Source organism: Geotrypetes seraphini, chromosome 2 (assembly GCF_902459505.1).
Source record: "Geotrypetes seraphini chromosome 2, aGeoSer1.1, whole genome shotgun sequence".
NCBI lineage: Eukaryota > Metazoa > Chordata > Amphibia > Gymnophiona > Dermophiidae > Geotrypetes > Geotrypetes seraphini.
The window spans coordinates 3,204,036-3,231,050 of NC_047085.1; the positions used below are offsets into that span (position 1 = coordinate 3,204,036).

The 27,015-nt window shown below is 43.8% G+C and overlaps 2 protein-coding genes across 2 annotated transcripts in view; one reads left to right on the top strand and one right to left on the bottom strand.

Annotated features, from left to right (window-relative positions):
• BOP1 (BOP1 ribosomal biogenesis factor) overlaps positions 1-27,015 on the top strand; it is a 204,715-nt gene that overhangs the window by 60,222 nt on the left and 117,478 nt on the right. The gene's annotated exons all lie outside the window — the stretch shown is intronic.
• Positions 10,115-23,579, bottom strand: SCX (scleraxis bHLH transcription factor). The gene is made up of 2 exons (XM_033934859.1): positions 22,477-23,579; positions 10,115-10,598 (listed from the first exon to the last, which is right to left on the bottom strand). The coding sequence occupies exons 1-2, from the start codon at positions 22,990-22,992 to the stop codon at positions 10,560-10,562; spliced, it is 555 nt and encodes a 184-aa protein (XP_033790750.1). The 5' UTR covers positions 22,993-23,579; the 3' UTR covers positions 10,115-10,559.

Here is a 27,015-nt window from a genome sequence, read left to right on the forward strand (position 1 = left end):
CCAGACCATGGAGGGGGGAAATATGTAAGGGTATATGGAGGGAGGAGACAGATGCCAGACCAGGAGAAAGGAAGAAGAGATTAGATAATGTAGTGGAAGTGGGAGATGAAGAGAGATGTGAAGGAGATAGAGATGCCAGACCATGGGGTGGAGTGGGAAGGAAGGAAAGGAGAAGAGAGATGCCAGAGCATAGGGGAGGGGATGGAGACAAAGGTTGGAAGGCAGTGAGGGGGACATAGGAAGGAAGCACGGAGGACACTAAGGATATAGGAAGGGGCACTAAGGACATAGAAAGGAGGCACTGGGGGCACTAAAGACACAGGAAGGGGCACTAAGGACATAGGAAGGAGGCACTGAAGGCACTGAGGACATAGGAAGGAAGGAGAGAGGGAATAGAAAAGGACAACTGTTGAGCCTGAGTGCAGAAAGAAAGACATGAAAGAAAGGATGCACAGTCAGGAGGAAATGCAACAAGAGACTCAAAAATCACCAGACAGCAAAGGTAGGAAAAATGATTTTATTTTCAATTTAGTTATCAAAATATGTCTGTTTTGAGAATTTATATCTGTACTATATTTGTCTATTTTTCTATAGTTACTGAGGTGACATTGCATAATTTAAAATCATCTGCCTTGACATCTTTGAAAACCCCCCAAATATAAATGATAATTAACATTTTCTCTGCGTATAGTATGCTTTGTGGTTTTTAAAAAATTTTATGGTTACCATTATGAATTAATAAGATATTATGTGTACATGAAAAATGAATGGAAGAAATTGAGGGCGGAGCTGGGGCGGGGCTAGGGCAGGATTGGGGGTGTGGCTAGGGCGGGGTTGGGGCGGGACTGAATATTAATAGATGTCCCGTTTTGATGAAAAAAATAAATGGTCACGTTAAGTTTATATCTTTTTGAAGGTGCGGCCTCCAGAATTGTACACAGTATTCTAAATGAGGTCGCATCAATTTTTCCTGTTTCCTACTTGCCATTCCTCTCCCTATGCAGCCTAGCATTCTTCTAGCTTTTGCTGTTGCCTTTTCAACCTGTTTGGCCACCTTAAGATCATCACATGCTATCACACCCAAGTCCTATTCCTCTTTCGTCATGGTCTTCCTGAATGGCTCCTGCGAATTCTCACGAGACTCGCTGAAGTAATTCAGGAAGCAGCTCAGTACCGAGCAGCAGCACGGGAAGCACGCTACTGCTTGGTACAGCTGAACCACCAGAACTTGCAGCAGCGACTGGTTTAGCGGGGCAGGAGCATGGAAAGCTCGCTCCTGCCTGCTACACCTCTGGACCACCAGGGATTCCAGGTACGTAGGCACAGCGGCATGCAGGATATTGGCATAGAGGAGGTACAATGGCACGGAGGGGGGGCAGGGTATAGAGTACAGCAGCCCGATGGAGGCCTGCAACAAGTCCGGGAGGGGGGCCGGTGGGCCCTGCGTGCTGGCCCAAATATAAACTGAGACTCCCCTATTTTTGGGCCAATTTTTCAGCCCCAAAATCTCGGTTTATATTCAAGTATATACAGTACATTGATGCAGATGGGAAGTAGCCATGCTAAGCTGTGGAGGACATCTCCATTGTCAGGGAGTGTGCTTATACATTATGTTGAAATAAATTTGTCAAATAGGTAGATTTTTATTCGTTTTTTAAAGGTGAGGTAGTATAGTTCAGTTCTCACAAATGTTGGAAGAGCGTTCCATGTTCTTGTGGGGATGTATGTGAAGAGGGTGCTGAATATTCATATAAACCTTACTCCCTTAGCAGATTGGATGATCAGCTGTTGAGTTTCATGAATCCTAGTTGAGATGAAGAGGGAGGAAGAGAACAGGTGGGTTATATCTTCTGGTGCAGTGGTGTCCAACGCATGGTATACAATGCACAATAGTTTAAACAGGATATGGGCATGTATAGGTAGCCAGTGAATCATGCAGTAGTATGCAGCGACATGGTTGTACTTTTTTAGGCTGAAGATCAGTCGAATTGCAGTATTCTGGATCTATTGGAGTTTGTGCATTTGGGAGGAGGGTAAGCCCGAATAGAGGGAGTTGCAATAGTCAAGCTGTGTTAGGACTAGTTTTTGAATTAGAATTACAAAGTGATTGCAGTGGAAGTGAGGTTTGATTAATCTCAGCTGCTTCAATCTGTAGAAGGTTTTTTTTCCCCCGGAGGTTAGAAAGTGGGGTTTGTAGGAGAGTGTGGAGTCAAGCAGGATTCCTAGCACCTTGGAGGTCTTCTCAACACTCAGTGTCTCACCCATGTATAAGGTTAGGATTGTGGGTGCTGTCTTTGTGGTAGTGTGGACCCAGCGAAGCTTGGTCTTGGTGGTGTTTAGTTTTAGTTTGTTGGAGACTGGTCAGGAGTAGATTTTCTTGATGCCATTGGAGACATTTTTGTAGGGTACACTAGCATCGAAGAATGTCTGCTATCCTATGCAGATGATATATTTCTACTGGCCAGACTTTACGGTAGATATCCTGCAAACAACGGGATGGTTGGATAGGTTGGAGTGAGTTTGGAACCTAGGACATTACCAGGTGGACTTTAGTCTATGGCCCAGAAATATCAAAGAAGGGACAAGTTAACTTAATCGTGTATTTCTAATGAGAATAACTAATGTACCGTTCAGGTCTTTATCTGCCATCATTACTATGTAATCCTGCTTCACTCCATCGGTGAAGGTGAGCATACCCAGGGTGCTGTTAAAAACATTTAAGAGCAGTGGTGAGAGCTGGGGACCCCTGAGGTGTCCTGCAGACTGCTTTCCAGTTTGGGGAGAAGGTGCCTTCTTTCTATAGGCAGTATTCTCTGCTTGTCAGGAACTCCTTGAACCAATTGAGAACAGTTCCAGACAGGCCTAGTTCATGGTCTACAGAGTCGAACGCAGCAGATATATCGAACTGAAGGAGAATTTACTGTTGCCCCTTGATTTTGGTGGTTGTGAATTGCTTGCTGACTAGTGATTCGAGAAGTTTGGTGAGTAGAGGTATTCCAGCTATCGGCCTGAAGTTGGACAGTAAGGCGAAGTCAGCTCCTTGGGCTTTTGGGATGAGCGTCAGGGCAATGTGATCCATTTGGGTGGGAAGCTTTTCAAAACATTTAAGAAATTTCTATCTTGAAATTGATGATGATGTGTGTTTATTGAATTTCTAATGGTTGAATTTATTGTGATCTGTCATGAACTCACAAGCATTGTGGCAGAATACAAAGAGTAATGTAATGTACTAATGAGACTGTTGTAACATGACTGAGAAGAGAGACTTGTTTTTCTTATTTATTGGTTGGCCTCTGGTGTCGAGGACTGTATGTCTGACTCGGTCCTACCACACTTGTAGCTCTTTCCTGTTTGGTTTTTGCACTATGGGGTCCTTTTACTAAGGTACGCTAGATGCTAAGGCAAAGAAGGTTTATAAGACTAGCCTTACTGGGTCAGACCAATGGTCCATCAAGCCCAGTAGCCCGCTCTCATGGTGGCCAAAAGATTGTTTTCATTCCCCTCCTCCACCCATGCTCTAGCCAGAAGATCCAGACAGAGATGTCTACGTAAGTGCAAACCACTGTGATCTATATAGATAATTAAAACTTTGCTATGCCCCTTAACAGAAACATTGCCACCCTGCCTCTCTGCCCTCATACTCTTCATTCTCTTCTAACACTGACCTCCCCTCTCCCCCATGTGTGCCTATTAGTGCTGCCCAATTCACTTTGGCGAATCGATTTATTTTCTAAAAATATCTGACTCACCGATTCAGTGAGTCCTGATATCTCTGGGCCTCCTACTGCAGTAGCAACAATGACAGTGGCCAGCCAGCAGATGCAGTACTCTGAACAGGCTGCTCCTAGCCTGCCCCACTGGGGCTTTCCCTCTGCCACATCACTGATGATGTCACTGATGTGGCAGAGGGAAGCCCCGGCGGGGCAGGCCACGAGCAGCCTATTCACTGCGCTGCCTCTACCATCCGACCACCTCCACAACTGCTGCTACTTTAGGAAGCCTAAAATGGGGCTGTCGGTTGGTCAGTGCTGCACAAGGGAATAGGAGGGATGGATGAAAAGATGATGCACATGGTGGGGAGAGAGGAAGAAATCCTGCATATGGTGGCGAGGAGGGAGAAATGTTGAACATAGAGTGGAGGGCAGGGAGAGATGGTGCATATGGGGAGAGAAATAAATGTTGCACATGATAATGGAGGGGAGGAAGGGAGAGATGCTGCATGGAGGGGAACAGAAAGGTTTACCCCAGGTCACAAGGCAGGAAGAGAGAGAGAGAGAGGGATGGTAGACAGTGGGAAATAAACAGAAATGTTGGATAATGTAGTGGAAGAGAAGATACAGAGATGGAAGATGGATGGTGAGCATGGAGAAAGAAAAGTCAAATGGGTAGGAGACCCTGGTGAGCGTTTTAACAGAAGAAAAAGAGAAACCAGAGCCTGGTTTCTCTTTGGGTGCATGGGGCCAGTAGGAAAAAGGAGGTATTGATGCCCCTGGTGAGACCTCATTTAGAATATTGTGTACAATTGAAAAAGATATAAAAAGGATGGAGTCGGTCCAGAGGATGGCTACTCAAATGGTGCTTGGGGTGCAGTGGTTAAAGCTACAACGTCAGCACCCTGGGGTTATGGGTTCAAACCCACATTGCTTTTTGTGACCCTGGGCAAGTCACTTAATCTCCCCATTAGATAGATTGTGAGCCCCCCAGGACAGACAGGGAAAAATGCTTGAGGACCTGAATAAACTCATGTATCAGGTTTCAAATGTATTTAGGACTTGAGCGGTTTCCAATTTATGCAAAGTATTAAAAAGTATTACAAATATAAAATAGAGGGAACAAATTCAATAAGGCATATGGGGACAGACTTACTCTGGAGGAAAGACGGGAGAGGAGAGACGTGATGTAAATAGGAAGCTCTGGAACGAGGGGGCCTAGGATGAAGTGAAGAGGAGTCTGGATTCAAGAAAGGGCCATTTGGCCTTTATCTGTGAATAAAGCAACACAAGGTAGAAAAAGGAATTGTATTTTTTGTGTTTATTTGGTTGGAGAGGGCAAAGGGGGCTGGCCATTTGAGATTGGGGGGGAAAAGGTTCCCTGGTGCCCTCCATCCTTTTCTCTAGCGTCGGCTGGACTTCCTCTCTGCCCTCACAAACGGATTTCTCATCGTCTTCTTGTCTTAATGTTCCCTGTGCCTGACATCCCCCCCTCGGTGGTTCCGTAGCTGGAGTGAAAACAGACAAACTCCAAGAACCATCACTCTTTACTTTTCCCTGCACACTTTGCAAATAATACACAGTCGGGAGGGCAATTTGTGTGTGTCATTTTGTTATTTTTTAGGGGGGGAGACTTGATGTCTTTTAGTATCTGGGGCAATGGCGTCACAAGGAGTTGTAGTGGGAACCTGTTGGGACTTTTTCCCCACCCAAATAATATTGTAAACCACTTTTGCTTTTCTCGGGAATATTGTTAAATAAACAATTAAAGAAAATACACTCTGGAATATAGACCGTATTATTTTGTAAGTGAATCGGATCATGTGGAAGCAAAACCAAGTGACTTACAACCAAACTATAAGTTATCCTTTATTATATCAAGTTGGATCGTGTGTGTATAAGTATATAGAAAATATAACAAAACAACAAAAAGTGGAGGAACTGGAAAAGGTATCCACATAAATCAAATAAAGTAATAAGATTCCAGTATAAATATGGCAAATGCTCGATGCCTTAACCCCTGGTGAGCACTTAACTTCAAACAATGAGAGCTAAATAGGGGCAAACGTTGCTTTGGAGCTATGAAAAGGAGCTTAAATTGTTCTTTAGCTCCCTTTCAAGCCTTGCACTTATCTTTGCATTAACGTGACTGCTACTTTCTCCTTCAGGGCTCTTTTATTAAAAGTGAAGTATTATGTGTTTTGCCTGGATCATTCTGGGATGTGTGTGATTGGGATGATCATGATTGTCAAAATCTCAGGGGGCATGAAGCGTGATGGAGGGATAGGGTATCTGTTAGCCTCCCCTTTTCCCTCATTTGGGGGGATATTTTTTTGTGGCTATACATTCAAAGCAGTTTACTTATATACAGTAGGGTGGTTGATGGTAGTATGCAAAAAAAATCAACCTTGTCAAATCTTGTCTCCACAAGGCTTATTTTTGTCTTACTCGTGTGTCAAATTTCAATTTGATTAGACAATATTTAGAGCTGACTCCAGCATGCACTGTTTGCTTGTGTATTGTGTATGCAGTTGATTACACATAACTAGTTTTATGGTGTCGTCTAGTTTGCGATCTTCACCCCCCCCAAAAAAGGCTCCTTGGGAAGGCAGGGTGTCAGCTGCTAGACTGCCACGTGGACTGGATGAAAGAAAACCTTAACTGGAAAGCTATAAGTTGGCGTGTGAGTCAGTGAAGGTGGTATAGGATCAAGCCAGGCTACTACCAACACAATGCATAGACTCTTGCATTAGGAAGTTAAAGAAACTACACGAAGAGTAGTCGTTCCTAAAGAAACACAGAACTGGTCAATGAGAATGAAGAAGTCTTTAAAAGTGAACTCAGTTGTTCGATATTAAAAAAAAAATGTTGCCTGATCTTAAAAATGAAAAAGATCGAGAATTCCTAGTGTACAAGGTCGTTGGCCTTCCTACAACTGCAGAAAGAGGGATAGGCCTCATTGAAAACCACAATGATACTTTGACAATAGAAGCAATTTGAGACCAACCACCAAAAGATTCCTTCTGCATCAAAGGCGACTCTTTTGTCATAGACTTGATTATTTGTAGAATGCACAAGAATTACAATACACTATTAAGCTTAGTGGTAGTTTCAACAAAACAAACATTGGGATGGGGCAACCCCTAAACTTTGTTTTAAGTGGTTTTCTTTTTTATATAAAGGAATAAAATTAGCCTTGTGGACAAGCAAAACGTGTTAGTTAATTTTTTGGGAGCAGCCTAATATACAGGTACCATATTTTTCGCTCCATAAGATGAAACTGACCATAAGACGCACCCTAGATTTAGAAGAGGAAAACAAGAAAAAAACCATTCTGAACCAAATTCTCCCTGCCAGGCTCTACACTCCTTGCCAGGCTCTGCATCCTGTCCCCCCTCCCTGCCAGGCTCTGTATCCTGTCTCCCCTCCGGTGGTCTAGTGGTAGGCCGGGACAGGGCAGGCAGGCCTAGTGGCTGGCAGGCAGGTAGAGACAGGGCACGTAGGCAGGCCTCCCCCTCCCAGGCAGCCCCCCAGGCAGGCAGGCCTCTCCCTTCATGGCAGCCCCCCAGGCAAGCAAGCAAGCAGGCCGCCTCCCCACGGGCAGGCAGGCCAGCCTCTCCCTGCCTCCTCCCTATTTTTAATTCGGCAGGGCAGGCCCCAGCCCCCCTCCCCACCTTACTTTTTTTTTCCATTCTGGTGCCCTCCCTCGCTGGATGGCTGCCTATCTAGTCCCCACCAGTTCCCACAAGCAGTGACGGCTGATGCGACTGCCTCTGAGTCCTCTTCTTTTCCCTTGCAGCAGAGCGGCGCACAATGCTGCCTGTACGCTGTTCTGCTGCAAGGGAAAGGAAGAGGACTCGGAGTCAGCCGTCACTGCTTGCGGGGACTAGGCAGGCAGCCACGTCCAGCAAGGGAAGGCGCCAGAATGGGAAAAAAAGGTAACGGGGGGGGGGGGGGGTTTGGGTTGGGTATTCGCTCCATAAGACGCACCCTTATTTCCACCCCCTTTTTGGGGGTGGAAAAAGTGCGTCTTATGGAGCGAAAAATACGGTACTAATGGAGGATTAAGTGACTTGCCCAGGGTCACAAGGAGCAGCACTGGTTCAACTAGACCTCCACAAGTTAGAAGCAGTTTTGTAGCTCTTTTATACTTCTGCTTTTCTAGTCCATTATATTACATTACTGACTTCTATTCTGCCTTAACCTCGCAGTTCTAGGCGGATTACAAAAGAGGTATGCTGGACATTTCCAGGAACATTACAGGTTTAGGAACTAAATACAAGGCAAACAATTTGTTTTCTTTTCTTTTGGTCATACAGAACAGCTCTGTAGAAGTGCAGTGTTTATTCAGTGCTGTCTGTCTGCTGCCTCTTACTTTTCTGCCCTGACCTGCAAGTGTAGTGGCGGCAGAGCAGCTGAGTGAACAGGAGGCCGGGGACTTGCAGGAACACTGCAGTCATTGTAATTGGATCATAGCTAACCTGCTTGTCCCGAGAGGACAGGAGCCAGGCGCGAGTGAGAGATTCCAGAGGAGGAACAGCTTCCTCCTGTAGCAGACAGACAGACACAAGGGAGGCAGGTGGGCAACAGGCCAACGACAGACCTGCTCTTCCAATCTGGGCCGAAGACAGCTGGAGCCGTTTTAGGAAAAAGGGGAGGGGGACGGAAAGGGGGGCTCTGTGATCCAGCTCTACCATAGCCCTAAGAAACTGCCTGTCAGAATCGATATACAGTACTGTTCCTGAGTCCTTAAGTATTTATACATTCAGAATCAGTTTGTAGTAAACCCCCTCCCCTCATGAAATTGTAACTATCCCCTCCTGAGAGAGAGGACATCAGAATTACTATGTGTTACACACCCTTTCACCCCGAGAAACTGTATTTCTGAATCAGTATAAACTACTTTTTTTCTCCTTGTTTCCCTCCCTTCCCGGCCCCCCCAGCTATCTATCAGGTGCCAATCTGATAACGTCTGGGAACTTGGTGCATGGCTTAGCACTTGTTCTGTTGTAAGACTTCTGTGCTATTAATGGTCACCCAATGCAGGAAGCATAAGAATACCACGCAAAGACTTGCATAGACATCAGCACACTTTGTTAAATTCAGTGGTAATGAAGACATTAGCTTTTAAACTGCAAAGAAATGCACACATGATCAAAGCCTTACTGCCTGTTTTTCTAACATTTAGACTTTTTGTGCACGGTCTGAAAAGGCAGGCAGATTTATCTTGCTCAGAAGTTTCATGTGACTGATCAAGCACTCAAACCACCTGATTTCATTTTCTTCTACCCATATTACTCTTCCACCTATCCTTACCACTGCTCGTTACGTCTTTTCCAGAGATGTTTACATTTCTTTTTGTTTCTGGTTGCTATGACCTGTTTTTTATGAATTTGGATTTTAGACTTTCTTTTCAAAATCAGAGATCCAGGTGGCATCTGTATGGTCAGGTATAGTAGTTAGTTCTCTGCTCTTGAGAGTGTATAATCTAGGTTAAAATCTGGGTGCTCTGTTTCCAAAATCTCACCATTTAATAATGGAAATTATGATAAAATGAGGAAAGTAAAATATGCAGCAACGAGGGTTAAAAGTCTGCATGGTACATAAAGATGGAAGCCCAGATAAAATGTATGCCACAAGTTTTAAACAAAGGATCAGAATGAGAACAAACATCTACCAGCATGATTCAGTGATGCTATGAAATAAATAATTACAACTGAAAAGGCATTTGTGAAAGAATGAAAGGCAGGACTTAATGAGAACATAGAAAAATGAAAATGTTATAAGCATTGGTAAGGCACAGCAAGAAATTTGAGGAGAGACTTGCAAAAACTAGTAATGGCACTGGAAGGACAGTGCCTTTCTTGGTACTACAGTGCAGTGTCAGCATCTCTCCTGGTACTGCCCTGCATTGTGTGCACTGGCAGAACTGCGCCTTTCTAAGTAGTGCCCTGCTTTGTGGGCAGTGGCAGGACCGCTTCTCTGCTATAGGTGGACTGTTTCAAGACCTGGAGCTTTCTCCTGAGGTGAATTTCTGTATATTTTGAGTTGGGATGTTGCACATGTGGTAGCGTCTTTCCCCAACGTAAACATGCCTTGGAGAAAGCCTCTTCACAAATGGCCCAGCATGCTATAGAAGAGCTAAAGCAGACAGAGGGAGCTTTGAAAATGGCTTACTACTGGTTGGGCCTTTCCGCAGATGGAAATGAGTAGTGGAAAAACCCATAACATTTAAAACCATAGAGCTCCCAGCACCTAAAATTGACACCTGCTGCGTGGAAGTGGTCAGGTCCTGCAGTAGCTAGAAAGAGGAGGAGGAAGAAGTTAAGAATCATTTTTCCTTGGGCTGTTGCCTAAGTTTTTAAGAAAAAGGTCTTTATTTAGACAGTATTTATTGACTAGACTGAGTTTTTATATTATCTTATCACTTATCTAAAAAGTGTGCTGAGGGAAGGGGTTTGCAGTGCCAGTCTGCACAGAGCTCACTGCTGCGGTTGTCTCCCCTCAGTCCATGAAGCTAATCTCTCCGTTCCCAAGGCAGCCTTTTCGGCTGCCCTGGACACTGATCCTTCAGTCCGTGTGCTGTAGAACTTGGGTTTCATATCAAATCCTAGAATTCATGCCTTCCAGCTGCTGTCCTGCACAGGATCCGATGCCACCCATGCTATACCTTATCCCTGTTCTTGGCTTAATGCACTCTAACCGATGTCCAGTCTCTGCAGGGGCTCATCGCTGGGGTGTGCAGGCTTTCAGATAAAATAGAACTCAAACAGCATCCTGGGAAATGATAACGTCTTAATGATGGTCTCCCTGCTTTTCCCTTTTCTGGGTGCACGCTTGGTTGAGGCCCTAGCTCCGGAGTGCTGTCTTCCTCTCTCGCTCTTTACTCTGCAGAAACAAAAACCCAGCATGAGAACGATTAGTCATATAGGATAACACTGATAATAATAAATATTGTTGATTTTGACATTTAAATCTGCTAGAAAAATGCCAAAGCTAACTCAGATATTGTCATGAAAGATACTTTGAAAAGAATAGTCTGATAAGCCCTTAACCCCCTCCCCCATCTAAAAGTGCAAAGACAAGATCAGTGAATAAAGGATTTTGAAAGATGGATTGAGCCTGAGCAAAGAGGAATTATCTTGATACAAGAGTCAGGGGAGAGGAATAGAAAGTGGCATGCAAAGCGAGCTGCTAAAATAGTCTTCAATGCTTAGGGCAAAGTTTCTGATTCTCCGTCTACCCTCCACTTAGTTCTCAGATCTACTGAGGAAATTTTAGAAGGGAAATGCTATCCTGGCAGCAGAAACCATATTTAGTAGAGGTCCAAGTTAATGGCAGTTAATGCCGTGAATAATGCATTCATTATCCTGTCTCCTCCAAACATCTCTTCTGCTCTCTTCCACTCCCAAACCCTATCCAGCATCTTTCCCTTCACCTGCAATTCAACATCACCTCCCCCTATGCCAGTCTGCCTAAAGGTGGTCTTCTCTTGGTCCCTGGCATACACGCTTGCACATATGCTGTTTGTGCCTGGTTTGAGGAGGCGGGACAGGCCATAAACAGCATGTATGCAACACTGCCAGAAGTCCACCTTTAAGGTAGAACGGGTAAAGGAAGGGGGAGTGAGCTGCAGAACTGGAGGGACCACCAGGGGAATATATGGCTAAGGCGCTGAGCTCCAGCAGCCACAAGAAACGCTTCTCATAGGCATGGAGGGAAGATAGTGAAAGAAATCAAATAGAATGGAATTATCAGGAAAGGAATGGAAAACAAAGATGAAAATGCTATAATGCCCTTGTGTTGCTCTGTGGTACGGCCGCACCATCTCAAAAAAGATATAGCGTTGTTGACAAATAATGATAAAAGGGATGGGATGACTTCCCTATGAGGATAGACGACTCAGGGGTGATATGATAGAGGGCTATAAAATAATGAGTGGAGTGGAAAGGGTAAGATGTGAATCGATTGTTCACTCTTTCCAAAAATACTAGGACTAGGGGACATGTGATTAAGCTACTAAGTGGTAGATGTAAAACAAACTGGTGAAAATATTTCTTCACGCAATGTGTAATTAAACTCTGGAATTCATTACCAGAGAATGTAGTGAAAGCAGTTAGCTTGGCAGGGTTTAATAAAGATTTGAATAATTTCCTAAAAGAAAAGTCCATAAGCCATTATTAAAACATTGTATTTCCCAAGTTCATCTTATTTCTTGGATAAGCAGCATAAAATCTGTTTTACTCTTCTGGGATCTTGTCAGGTATTGGGACCTGGATTGCCACTGTTGGAAACAGGAAACAGGGCTTGATGGACCTTCGCTCTGTCCCACTTATGCTCTAAGAAGAGAGAGAAGAGATATATCTGGGGACTGGCGGGAGATTTATGGGGAAGGGGGTTGCAATCAAAGCAGATGACATATTTTATGCAGATACCTAGAGCAATGGGATAAGTGACTTGCCCAGATTTGGAAGGAGCTGTAGGGGTAATTTTAATTGAAATGTTTCATTGAACTTCCCATACCAAATAGGTTCTGCTTAGAAAATAATTTTAAAGCAGTGGTTTCCTCATAATGTTCACTTTTCGCCACTTAATTTGGATTATCCTGCTTCCTTACTTGGGATTTCCCTCAGACCTGCCTTACCGTCAGCATTAGAGACCACACGCAGTCACTAGAGATGTTGCTTTGCTAATGACTAGACGTTGATCTATCTGACAGTTCACATCAATATTAAAACAAACTACGTAAAAACAAACATACTGATTGTCCAAGTTCTGCAGTAAAGAAGTTGTAAAAGATTTTTGCTGGAAATGGATTCCACAACATGGAGAAACACCATCCAACGATTTATCAACGGAGCTTTGTGAATCGGCCATTGAAGCTCCTACAGTAAGGGGAGAGATGTGGCCATTTCGGCAGCTTTGGTGCAATTTGAAGGGCTCTAAGAATATCATTCTGGAGTCCCCGATATAAAGAATGAGGAAAAGTCTTCTTAACATTCTGAGCTTAAAGAAAGTATCTTGGTCTGTGCTCCCAAATCTACAGCCACAGAATTTGGGGGTTTGCCTTGTTCAGCCTAAATCTCTTCCCTCTTAGTACTGGGACCAGCCAGAATTGACTGTATCGTACTAAAGTCTACTGAGACGATGCTGGCAATAGAGCGAGAGAAATAGTGGCATAATTAGGACTTTGATTCTTCAGCATTTATTTATTTATTTAATAATAATTTTTATTCTTATATACCGCCAAAGCCATGGTAGTTTGAGGCAGTTTACAATAAGAAGAGCTGGAAATCAGCGAAGAATAATTACAGTGGTATCATCACGTCCAAGTGGAGAGGGAGTAAGACAGAGAGAGGTGTCGCGTAAACGTAGGAAGGCATTAAGAGATCTTGGTTACAAATCGGTTGAACTAGTTTTCTAAAGTTAAGATAGGATGAAGCATGCTTATAACCTGCAAATCCACAATTTTAAGCGGGTAACAAAAATCTTACATACATCATAATGAAACATGATAAAAGCGCAAAAAGGACACACGTTCATAAAACAACCCCCCCTTGGAAATGAATGTGTTCATCTTATCCCTAATTATCTGGATAACAATCTGTCCACTTGCAATATTGCAGGCTACTTTTTTCCAGTAGAATTAAATATGGACATTGGTCACTTAGAAGTTGGTGCAGAAAAGGCACAAAAACTCAGCGGAGGAGTCAGCCTTTGGTTTTCCAGTGTTTATCCAATATACTATTACTGCTACTATTACAGCGCTGTACAACAACATATTTAAGAGACGGTCCCTGCTCAGTAGAGCTTACAATCTGATTTGGACAGACAGACAAGGTGCTAAAGCCAAAACTGAGATTCAAGGGAATGTACCCATAGGGCCAGGTTCTAAAAATGGTGCCTTAATTGCGGACGCCTAACTCAAATGTGCATACAACCCAAATCAATTAAGAGTTCTGTGCAGGGAACAGGCATGCGAATTGGGCACTGATAGCTAGCAACCCCTCAGTCTATAGACGGCACCAGCGGTTGAGTGGCGACTGTTTATAGAATCGGACCCGTATTGTATATTGCCTGCCGCACTAACGGTAGCCGCCATCTCTGCTCGTTAGTACTGTATGGTTAACTGATTGCGTTGGGGATACAGAGATACTATGGAATTACTATTGACTAATTATACAGTATTGATACCGTGAGATACCACAGTGTTAATGTTTGGGCTAGAAAGAAATAATCCCACAGGGAGAGAACTTGCTTCTCCACCACCTCTTAATCTTTCCTGGGCTTGGATGGCTTTGCCATTTGTTTGTCTCCCTGTTGCCTGTCACTTCGGGACTCTGAGGTTGTGGAATTGAATCTCAGGGCTACTCCTTGCGACCCTGGGTAGGTCACTTAATCCTTTCCCTCTGGAGGTGGTTTTCTTTGTCTCAGGGCAATTTCGCCACACATGAACCCTCTTCACCTGCTTCTTGGATGGAGTTCCAGGCTCACGAAAAAGGGTTTTTCTAGCAGCAAGACACAAATGGTTCATTTTTCAGCCGAAAAACACTTTATAGCACAGGCCCCTTTAGTAAACTCGTTTGCATCCTCTGGGAGTGAAATGAGGTGGAAAAGTGAGTCTGCTGCATGCTGAAACTCTTTCCGCTGTGTAAGACCTGCACACGCCAGCTCTCAGCTCGTGTTGTGTCTGCTCCCTTTATTATTATTTAACAAGGATTTCCAGTCGACGTTAAATGATTACAGATTGCGGGACAGGGCTGGAATTTCACTCCAGTCAGAGCTGATGGAAGGAGGTGCATTGTCAGTGTGGTAGAAAACCCTGGGGAGCTGAACGAACTGATGATTGTTAGAATGAAAGGAAAAAGCTGTTAGATTTTGCGGACGATACCCCTAATGGTGTGATTAACATGAGGAAGGACCTAGCGAAGCTTGAAGAATGGTCTGAAATTTGGCAGCTCAAAAATGCAAAGTCCAGAGGGATAGGGACAGAAATGAGTTCCTGCAGGGACAGGGAAAAATTTGTCCCCATGTCATTGCAAGATTGCACCAGTGCACTTTCTTGGGTGTGATTGCCAAACAGCGAAAGCCTAGGGAGAGGTCTGGCTAGTAGGAAAAAGGAGGTATTAATGCCCCTGTTTAATACTTTGGTGAGACCTCATTTAGAATATTGTGACCAATTCTGGAGGCCGCACCTTTAAAAAGATATAAAAAGGATGGAGTCTGTCCAGAGGAAGGCTACTAAAAGGATGCGTGGTCTTCGTCATAAGGAGTACAGGGACAGACTTAAAGATCTCAATCTGTATACTTTGGAGGAAAGGCGGGAGAAGGGAGATATGATAGACATAATGTAAACACGCATGAGTCGAGTCTCTTTCATTTGAAAGTAAGCTCTGGAATGAGAGGGCATAAGATGAACTTAAAAGGTGATAGGCTCCGGAGTAATCTAAGGGTGGTAGATGCATAGAACAGTTTCCCGGAAGAGGTGGTGGAGACAGAGACTGTGTCTGAATTCAAGAGGGCCTGAGACAGGCACGTAGGAATCTCTTAGGAGAGAAAGAGATAATGGTTACTTTGGATGGGCAGACTAGATGGGCCATTTGGCCGTTATCTGCCATCATGTTTCCTTGTTAGAATGATCATCTCCCCCCTCCCCCATCCACCTTTGGGTTGTCTGGATCCTGCAGCTCTCCTGCACTGGCATGACTTGATTTACACTAATGCCCCCTCCCCAATCTCCTACATGGGATGTCTGGATGCTTTGTTTCCTGCTCTTCTGTCTCCTCCTGAACGCTGTGCTATTACTCATCCACTCCCCCATTCCCTGTCTGTACACATGAAGGTGGCTCTGGAGTGAGAAGAAGCCCTGCAAGGAGGTTGATGGCCAGGGCTGATCTTTTTCTCAAGTCTTTCTTGCTAAACTGGTTTCTGTTGGAAGCTGTGGATGACTTGAAGATTGAAGAAGGGCTTTCTGTTACTATTTCATCTGTAATTCTAGAGGGTATATTTGTGGGTTTTTTTTTTTTTTAAACAAGAGATAGTATATTAAAAAAATAAAGATATTCTGTGTAATGAGAGGCAACAGCACATCCAGTGTCTTATGTCACCTCAGGTAATAGTGACACAAACTCTGAATGTAACACAAATCCCTGCAATTAATACTGTACTTATAGTTTAAGGATATGGAGAAAACCAGTAATGGAATTAAAAAAGGAGTGAAATGATTAATCGCAAAAGGATAGAAAGCAAACTCTGCGGAAGCCCCCAGACAGACAGAAATCTGGAGGGGGTATCTGGTAAAAGTGAGCGTTACAGTGGCACTTACAGCCCTAACCGACATGCTGGTCATTTGTGTCATCATCCTCTAAACTCTGGAAGAATGTGGTAAGAGCGGATAGCGTAGCTGGTTTTAAGAACGGTTTGGAGGAGTCCATAGCCTGTTATTGAGAAAGACATGGGGGAAGCCACTGCTTGCCCTGGATCAGTAGCATGGAATGTTGCTACTCTGGGGAATCCGGAATCTTGCTACTCTGGGGATTCCGGAATCTTGCTACTCTGGGGATTCCGGAATCTTGCTACTCTATGGGATTCTAGAATCTTGTTACTCTCTGGGATTCCGGAATCTTACTATTCTTTGAGATTCTGTATGGAATGTTGCTACTCCTTGGGTTTTGGCCAGGTACTAGGGACCTGGATTGGCCACCGTGAGAACGGACTACTGGGCTTGATGGACCATTGGTCTGACCCAGTAAGGCTATTCTTATGTTCTTATGTAACATTCAACCACACAAGAGCGGCATTTACTGGCAGACTTGGGTAGCAAAGCCCAACTTGCATAAAGGCAGAACTGCAAATATGTCATCATGCCCTAGAGCAGCGATGGCGAACCTATGGCACGCGTGCCAGCTGTGGCACGCGAAGGCCTTGCAGCTGGCACGCGGGAAGGTCCGCAATAGAGAGCTGCACGGGTCACGGGGATCCCGTGGGGACGCTTCCGAGGGGCTTGCGAGCTACTTTTAAAATTACCAAATCAAAATGATCTACCAACAATAAAATAAAATAAAAAAAAACACAAAGCACACTGTACGCAGAGAAAATGTTAATTATCATTTATATTCTGCGGGTTTTCAAAGAGGTCAAGGCAGATGACTTTAAAATATGCAATGTCACCTCAGTAACAACTAGACAAAAATAGACAAATATACCCCCTCTCTTTTTATTAAACCACGCTGCTCTCCACACTCATATGCTCCTTGCGCTAAAATCCACTACTGCGGTTTAGTAAAAGGGGGCCATAGTGCAAAATATAGACAGCGGATATAAATTCTCAAAACGGACAAATTTGGATCACTAAATTGAAAATAAAATCATTTTTCCTACCTTTGTTGTCTGGTGATTTCATGAGTCTCTGGTTGTACTTCCTTCTTCTGACTGTGCATCCAATATTTCTTCCCTTCTTTCAGCCTGCTGTATGCTTCCAGACCTCATTCCCTCCACCAACTTTTTCTTCCTCTCTCCCTGCCCCTTCCCCTTTCTTTCTTTCTGTCTCCCTGCCTCCCCTTCTTTCTTTCTCCCTGCCTGCCCCTTCTTTCTTTCTCCCTGCCCTCCCCCAAGCCACTGCCGCTGCCATCAGGGAACAGGCCTCCAAACCACCATCGTCCCAAGCTCTCCCTGCTTCCCAATGCAGAAGCGCTGGGCTGACCAGCCTTCACCCCCGATTGGCTGGCCCGGAACTTCCTCTCCAACATCAGCATTGACGTTGGGTGGGGAAGGCTGGTCAGCTCAGTGCTTCTGCATCGGGAAGCAGGTAGAATGCCAGTGATATCAATAGACCCAAACAATTCAAGTAGTAGAAAGAGATAAGGGAATGCCAAATGTGTCAGAAACCTCAATTTAGAGTGGCAGGAAAGGGGTTTCACTAGCAGGAACAAAAATTCTCCCGAAAAGGCTCTTTATTCATTGGGGAATTCTGCTCAAAAATGGAAACTTCTGTTCACAATATCTTAAAATTTTGCAGTCTTCATTTGTTTCATCTGAATAGTAATGCATAATGTCGGATGGAAAAATGTCATTACCAAGGCTGAGATGCAGAATTCAATTTTCTTCTCGATGTATTCACAGATGATAGAAGGATCAGTATAAGGTGTTGAGTGCAGCTGGACCCCAAGATTTCTGACTTGGAATGGTGTTAGAGGCCATTTTTGAAGTCAGTCTATTCAGGGGTGTGTATATAGTGCCCCATGACAAGAAATACGAAATTACGCGATAACCGGAACAGAGCTAGTGAAATGCAACATATGCACTCGTACATTGCTTGTTGGATAATTTGTCCGCACACAGTGCAACACTCAGCCTTTAGTCGTGTAGCAGCCAAGAGGTCAGAAATAGAGAATGAGACGGGGACAAATTTTTTTGTGAGTTTTGTGTAAGCTCTGCCTTAACCACATAAACCTCGAACACTTCTGATTTTAAACGGTTTGAGGCTTGTGCAGATGAGGACAGAGTTTGCAGGAATGGGACTGGGACAGGAAAATGAGTTCCTGCAGGGACTCGGAAAAAATTTGTCCACATGTCATTCTCGAGGCACTCCATTGCAAGATTGCACTATCGAAGAACAACTAAACTAAACTAAACCTTAAGTTTATATACCGCACTTTCTTTGGGCAGAAGGAGTGAAACCTGTGGAAATTCACCATCAGATGGACATAGTACTATGAATCAACAAAAGGTTTTTTGAGTAGGTTAAAAGGTTTAAAGCGGGAAGAATAAGTGTAATCGATGAAGGTCGTTCTGGTCACAACATTGTGCACACAAGAGCACCTTGACATCTTCCTTACAGCCTGGCAATTATCACATCTTCAGTGCACTGCGAGGTTGCAGATTCACCTTTGATGATGAAGTAAAGGAAGCGGTTCTCAAGTGGCTTTTGGAGCATCTTGTGAAATGAAGTGATCTGTTCAGTTGCTCAGTTATTTTCTATTAAAGACTTTTTGATTAAGTCAGACGCACATAGGCACAAGGGCCCTTTTTCTAGGGAGCTTATAATCAATCTTAAGTGCCAGATGAGGGCATGGAATATCAAGCCAAGGTCTTCTGCTTCTAAGTCAGTGTCTCTGGCACACGAAAATGGAGCAAATGTTTTTCACAGCACATTATAATTGAAATGATAAAATGTCAAAACCAACAAAAAATTCAATTTGAGACTTCTTTATTTAAAGTTTTTTAAGCCATATATAGGTAATTGTAACAACGGTGAAACTAAAGTAGATAGAATAGAATTGCTCATCCAAGCGATGGGTGAGCTTGTTTTTGAGTGTCTCGATAATCGACAAGCAAACGCGCGTTTCATCATCCACCATCTGCAGTCAAAGAATGATGCTTGTCTGGGCGGTTGTATCCTTACGCACACAGACACTCATAACTGACAGATTCTTAGAAACATAGAAGATGACGGCAGAAAAGGGCTCCAGCCCACTCTGCTTACCTACCCCCTGTCTATGCCCTAATGACCCAATTTCCTTATCTTAAAGTCTGGCACGCTGTCTGCATGTCATCTATTCAAGTGTATACTTACGAAGGGAATTTTTAAAAATAAAGTCAAATTCTGGAATCTCTTCGGGGCACACAGTTTGAGAGCCACTGCACTAAGTCATCTGCTAAAAGTCTGGGGCGTGAACTGGATGACATGCCACCTTGTGTGCACAAACAGATGTGGAAGTGACGGGTGTTTGTGCCAGCAGTTCCCTGACCTAGCACAGGCGTTTCTAATAACATGCAATCTCTCCAAAGTGATGACCTTTCCATGCAGGAATTATATACAGACCACAGCTGGAATGATTCCCTAATAGAAGCCTAGTGAGCCCCTGTGGCTTTAGGATAGGATATTCCTGACACTGCTTTTCGACCTCAGCTCAGTATTGCGGAAGCCTTACCTCTGCATGAACTAGGAATGCACTCCTTACCACTTCATATCAGCAGGACACCAGCACAATCAAACAGATCACAGGAAACAAAGGTGACAAAGTGGCAGGAGAGAGATGCCAGGATGTGACCTTGCTCAGTACTTTCGTGGGACGGAGTCCATCAGGGCCCATGCCCTCTCATTTATGCAAATGGATTTTTGGTCATTTCACACTCCCTCCTGCTTCTGTAGCCTGAATCTAGAAACTCGTTTCTTGAAAGAACAAATGTCTTTCAGATTTCTGCCTTTTGCTGCTCTTCAGCTTGGAGAAGAGACAGCTCAGGGATGATATGCTAGCGGCCTATAAAAATAATGAGTGGAGTGGAAAGGGTAGCTGTGAATCGCTTGTTCACTCTTTCCAAAAATACTAGGACTAGGGGACATGTGATGAAGCTACTAAGTAGTAGATTTAAAACAAACCAGAGAAAATGTTTCTTCATGCAACAAGTGATTAAACTCTGGAATTCATTACCAGAGAATGTGGTCAGATCGGTTAGCTTAGCAGGGTTTAAAAAAGGTTTGGCTAGATTTCCTAAAGGAGAAGTTCATAAACCATTATTGAAATGGATATTGAGAAGCATAAAATTTGTTTTACTATTTGGAAACAGGATACTGGGCTTGATGGACCTTTGGTCTATCCCAGTATGGCAATTCTTATGTACCCTCATTATCTTACCTATTGCCTCTTCCTTTCAAGCTTTCAGCTATTTGGCCCTTTTTCTGTCTTTCAAGTCTAAGGCTGACTGTGTATGTTTGTTTGGCCTTACTTTGGCCAGGACCCAGGTGTGGGTAAGAACTGACCTTCCTTGCTTATTATTTACTGGCTTCTTGAAGAAATTCACCCAAGGCGGTAATGGACAATTTGATCATCATAGTATATATATTGCTTATGCTGTCAACTACAAGGCACATTAAAACATCTTAAGCAAAGGGGATTCATTTCGAGGCAGTTGGCGACTAGTTAGTTGCTTGGAAGAATGAAGCGAGCCAGGTGTCATGTTCTCTATTAGACTTTTTAGGAGTTTGATTGCTGTTTTCATTATGTTTGTTGAATGTGTTCAAGTTTTCTTCTGTTAAAGGCAAATATAAATATACCATTTTAATTGAACCTAGTCTTCTAGCTGCCTGCCCTCTCTGCCTCCCTTTGTATTTTGGATAATTCTACCTCTCATATGACTCTGCTGTCTGAAGGAGTAATTTTCAAAAAGTATTAGGAGGAAAGGAAGATTTGTAATGCCAGAGAAAGGATGATGGTGAATGTAGAATTGGCTGCCCTGAGGCCATGAGCATCAACAGAGACACACATTTGAGCCTGATAAAGAGGGACAAGGGGCCGAGAAATAACAGAGAGGAGAGCCCTGGGCACAGCAGGTGGTGGTGCACGTGGGGGGTTGAGACAAAGGAAGAGGGAGTGATCAAGCTTGGGAAGGGTTCAGGTCAAGATAACACTACAGATGGTTTGCACCAGCTCTAAGCAACGTAGTCACAACACTCCTTCTTCCAATCCAGAGCCCTATTTAAAAGTCTTCAAGACGCTCTTCTAGGGCTTTCACTTGCAGCTGTTCTTGCTTCCATGCTCCTGAGATCATTCAAGCACCTCATTGATTTAGTTGGGATTTAGCAGAAGTGTCAAGTGAAGAAGGAAAAGGAAAGATCAAAGTCCGTGCAAACAACACAACAAAGCAACATTGGAAGTAATCTAATCTCTAGGAAGCTGATGGCCATTTCTTCTTATATTAATCATTCTTCAATTCTATTTATACTCTATCTTGAATAATTTTATCAAAAAATATTTGAAATGAATCTTATCTGCCTCTGCATTCCACCGCTGTCTGAAGACGTTTGCTGTCGTAATTCCTGCTATACTGTACATCTTTTTATATCAATAAACTCAAACAATAGTTATAACTTCTGGAAAGGAGATGAAGAAGCTACAAATAAACAGAATTATTTCATCAGATGGGGTGACGGTATGGCCGAGTACAATGTTTGTATGTGTGGCTTTGACTTTTGTCTACCACTGGCTGTCTGGTACCAGCTCTCTTTAGCCTGTACATATGGTATCTTTCGGCACTTTAACATATATTTGTCTCCTCTTCAGCGTATCCCACTATAAGTGACAAATATTACTTGCTGATATGGTGGAGAGCTGCATTTTCTGTGTATGATGCTGAGTTAGGTAATGTAGGATAGGGGAGGGTATCGCAACATCCTGAATTGCAGCTTGTAATTCCATTTGACTCTCCAGTCACTGACCAGAGAGCCCTTGTGGACCTCATGTCACAGAGGCTGCTAATGTCAGAAAAGATCAGAGCTCGCACACAGCTGTTGAACCTGGAAGGTCACAGAGCTTCCTAATTTACTATGAGTCACCCTCTATCCCCTTTCCCCAGTCTTCTCTCTCCCCTGTGAATTGCAGGATATCGTGCTCGCATCAGACAAAAGAGAGACTGAGTGTGGGGATGTGTAAGTTTATAGGTCATGCTTGCCTAATATTGAAAGAGAGAGAGCGAAAGTGTCCCTATCGGTGTACTGCTTTGGGTCTCTTGTCAATGGGTCACTGGCCTGTTTGCATGTGCATATGTTCTGGTTTGGCCTGCTCTGGCCTGTTCTGGTTTGGGTGTCTGCACAAGCCCGCTTACACTTTGTCTTTCAAGAAACCATTTTTCTCTACCACTTCTCTACCTGTACAGTTTGGGATGTATTAAGAGCTAAACATGAAAAGTCCTCTGACCGTTCTCCTCTCAAACACTTCCCCAAGGCCTGTGGTACCCACTGTTGTCAGAGCTGGCAGGACCCTCTTACCTGCTTCCTCTGGTTGCTTAAGCAGAAAGTGCAGATCTGTTTGGGCTGCGAGTTCTCACTGTCCCGAAGGGGACTGCTGCTTCCATGATGGTAAAAGGAGCTGCTGCTGTGGCATGGCTGCCCGTCCCCACATGCCTCCCCCACCAGGAGTACATTGCCAAGGTGGGAGATGTAGCTAGACGCCAACCTCAGAGTCTCAATCTTGGACAGCTTGCGGTCAGCAGGTTCTGTGGGGATCAGAGTTCTCAGGGCTGTGAAGGCAGTGTTCACGCTGTTGGTGCGGTCCCTCTCCCGAGCATTGGCTGTGTGCCTCTGCCGGGGCTCCTGGTTTATCCGGTTGGATTTCTTGTTCGACCTTCTTTTCCTGCCCTTGAGGCTGAAGCCAGTTGGATCCAAGTGGAAGGACTTCTCATCAGAACTGGAGCTGTCACTGTCACTCTCCTCATCCTCAGACATCATGCTGATCTCAGGGTATAGATAGCGGGTTGGGGCTGGACGCAGCATGGCAAAGGACATTGCTGGATGCTAAGTAGCAGGGAATAGGGGAAGATAAAAATAGAAGCAGGAATAAACCAGGCAACAAAGCGGCGGACTCCGCTGAACAGCTTCTGCCAATGGGAGAATGGTGCCTAGTTGACTTCTGTTGTAAGGCGGTTGGCTGGGTCACTCACTCCACATGCCAAGTGGTGTTCCTGGGAAAAAGTTGAGGGAGAGGGTGGATGACTACAGCTTGGTTGTTGTCATTGGTGGAAGATAAGCTTTCCAATTGACGTATGCCTTTAGAAGGATAGATCTTAGCTGGCTCCTGCCATGGGCTAGGTTTGGGGACCCAGTTGCCAGATAATTCCTGGTGGTTGCCTGTTGTTTTGTTCCTTTTGGGATGATGGTGGTTTGTTGGCTGCCTTCTGCTGTTGGGGGAGATGAGCCGTAGGCGTTAATAACTGCAGGCTGGATTCTGTCTTTGAGCAGATGGGCCTCTCCTAAGCAGGATAGCAGAGCAAGGCACCAACAATGCTGTGATGCAACCTTCTCTTCTGTAGTCCTTGAACAAATCCTTGCGTGCTGAATAGACGTTGCAGCCTGTCCCTCTTGTTCCTCACACGTGTGTGTGTAAAGATTGAAACTCCTGTAAGATTTTGGAGTTTTATAGCTGCAGTCCCTGACTACCTGGCTCCTCCTCTTGAAATTTCCACAGCTGAGTCGGAGCAAGGATCAGGCAATCTTCAAAGGGGAAAGGGGGGTGGGGGAGGGAGAGAAGAAGGGGTGTTAACCTTTGCAGATCTCAGATGTCCAACAGCAACTGAGATGGAAGTAAAAGTATCCGATAGGTTTAGTGAAGCACCAGAAGTACGTGAATTTATAAATGAATGAAACACACAGTCTTTGCTGCTAGAAGACAGAAGGAAGATAAGTTTAGCAGCAGGGAGTTGCAAGAGCTGAAATGGGTAATGGGAAGAGCATTTCAAATGATCCTCTCCTGTGAGGATAGGCTAAAGGTTAGTTAGGGCTCTTCAGTTTGGAATAGAAGGATATGATTCGGAGTGAATCGATTTCTCATCCTTCCAAAAGTACAAAAATGAGGGGAAACTGAATGAAGTTACTGGATATGGAAATACTTCTAAAACCAATAGGAGGAAATATTTTTGTACTCAAAGAATAGTTAAGCTCTGAAACTCATTGCCAGAGTTAGTGTAGCTTGGTTTACAAAAAAGGTTTGGACAAGTTCCTGGAGGAAAAGTCCATAGTCTGCCCTGGGATCGGGAGCAGGATCTCTTTATCAATAAACTTACTAGAAAGCCAATAGCTTATCTAAACTTCTGTCTATTAATAATACTAGCTCAAGCAATGTGATGGTGTCGTGCAAGTCGTAGCCCTACACGCGGCAGGAGAGGAAAGCCAAACAGTGAAATGCCGATTGATGTCAATTTAGTGAACGCCCATAAGTCACACAAGGCAATTTGATAAGTTATTTATTTAACGATCTGGAAAGAAAAGGGTTTTTTTTAATGCCGATGACATGTTCTCTGGGTTTTACACGGCCAAGATTTCTTCCAAAATTTGGGAGGACAGTGGAGGGGCTCTTTTGATAGCCTTGTGCATGCAGCCTAGGTAGGGCTAGAAGTTGCACGACACCATCACATTGTTTGAGCTATTACTAATAGACAGAAGTTTAGATAAGCTACACACGTTCACTATTAGCTTTAGAGTAAGTTTATTGATAGTGATTTTTTTGTTTACTATAATTCTTGGGTAAATTGCTATTGTTTGGGTCTGCCAGGTACTTGTGACCTGGATTGGAAACAGGAAACTGGGCTAGATGGACCATTGGTCTGACCAGTACGGCTGTTTTTATGTATATGTGTGTGGTGGGCAGCAGGAGAATGTGTATATCTTGGCCTGCCAAACTATTGAAATTCTGTGCTAATAAACAGGTCCGATCGATTTCACAGTTCAGAGCAATGCATAGCACCAAATCCTTACTGTTAGAACTATCCTCTTGCGTCAGGCTGCATTTGACACAGTTGATCACTGTTAAAATGGTTCATGGAATTTGTCAGAAAAGCTTGGAACCACAGGGTTGGCTATTTTCTTGTTCCTTGAGCAACAGATTCTCCTTTCCCCATATCCATAATCTTCCTGCTATGCCTAGTCAAAGAATTCTTGATGATCTGGGTATATGGACACAGAAAAACGTCCTCAATCTCAAAAAACTAAAGACAAAAAGTCTCTGCTTTGGCGACAATAATGCACTGCTGGCGACAGGAGAAAAGCTAAAGATCGAGAAAACTTCAAAGCTACTAGATGTCATTCTGGATTCCAGTCTCAGCTTTGGTTAAGAATTCTTCTTCCGTCTCAGGCAATTAAGAGCAATAAGATCCGTCTTAGCTTCAGAACAGTTGCGCAAGCAGTATTACTACCATACTTACCCCCTCTTTTTACAAAGGTGCGCTAAACACACGTGTATGTTATGCTATGGATGCGTTACAGTTAGCGCACGCGTTGATTTAGTGTGCGCTAAATCCACGCAAAAACGCTTAACGCGCCTTTGTAAAAGAGGGCCTTAGACTACTGTAACTCCTTATATTACAACATTGCCGAAAAAGAATTTCTACAAAATACAGTGGCTAGTTTTATTATTTATTCAAAAATGTATATACCGCATACACATATCACATAGATAAAATCTTATTTTCCTGCGATTTCCACATAACTGGACAATCCGATTTGAAAAAGTTAGTCCATTGCGAGCTACAAATGAAAAAGAGTTCAATTGAAGTTTGTTGCATGGAGAGAACTTCAATAGACTAATATTGGATATTAAGCTCATGCACCACCTCGCATCTCGCCTTAAAAGCTATTAGAGTCTTCCTTTGCCTACCAAGGTTCCAAAGTCTGAACTAGTCTTCCTCTGGATCTACGACAACTCCCCACCGACTACAGTTTCAGGAAATGCGAAAGACACATCTTTTCTCTCTTAAACTCCTTGAAACCTACCTGTCTAAGATCTACTATCACTACTATTTATCATTTCTGTAGCACTCAATAGAAGGTCCCTGCTCTGAAGAGCTTACAATCTCATCTGGACAGGCAGACAAGACATGTCAGGGTTGGGGTGTTTTTAACCGAAGGTAATTGATGGTGAATGGGCTTTTAGCTTGGATTTGAATACCGTTAAAGACGGAGCATGACGTATTGACTCTGGCAGCCTGTAATGTCAACCTTATGTCCTGTAATTAGATTGTAAACAGCAATGATTCTGAGATATAAGAAACTGGATGGTTGGATCCTGGGTCAGGATATTCTGATCCCGGGTGGAGAGTATAAAAACCACTTAAAACTACACTAGTTTTAGAAGCTTTTCAATAAATGATCTGTTGTTTAATGCTGCTTTTAAGATGACTGACTCTGTGAAATCTTGGTTTTAAGATATGTGTAGAAGTCGTGCTTGCTTTACTTTTGTAATGCAATTGGCAGTTGACAAATCTTTTGAAAAAAAATAAGCAAACGTGTGCTGGGCAGCAGTACTCCAGAGGAGAATGGGGAGCCAGGAGAAGATCTGGTTGGATTTCAGGGCTTCAAGAGAAGGCAAGAGATCCTGAGTGATGAGCCCACTCGGATTGGGGCTGAGACCATCTCCCCGCTTAACATCGCCAAGTATCATTTCCCTATTGTTGGATAGAAACATTGGTGCCCAGGGCAGCCAGACATGGTGGAGTAACTTGCACTGCCTAATTCTGTAGCCTGCCAACGAGTTAAATCAAGTCATCTTCTATTCCGTTCTCCCCAACAAACTCAATTTGCCATAGTTAGACTACAAGGTTTTTCAATACAAGTTTTATCCTAACTTGACAGATACTAAGGGGCTCATAATCAAAGCACGGCTTTTTAGGCCTCTGAATGCCGCTGAACACCCAGAGCTGAAAGAGATGTTTTAGGAGGAATAGTGAGGGCAGGACATGGGCCGACCTAGACTTAGTCGTACTACAGGGATAATCAAAAGTTTTACGATGGAACTTATACGTTGTGACTTAGGCGATC

Coding starts and splice junctions, on each gene's coding strand:
- SCX (XM_033934859.1), bottom strand. CDS start 22,992: ATGTCCTTTGCCATGCTGCGTCCAGCCCCAACCCGCTATCTATACCCT. Junction 10,599..22,476: donor TAAGCAACCAGAGGAAGCAG/GTAAGAGGGTCC, acceptor TTGTTTCTGCAG/AGTAAAGAGCGAGAGAGGAA.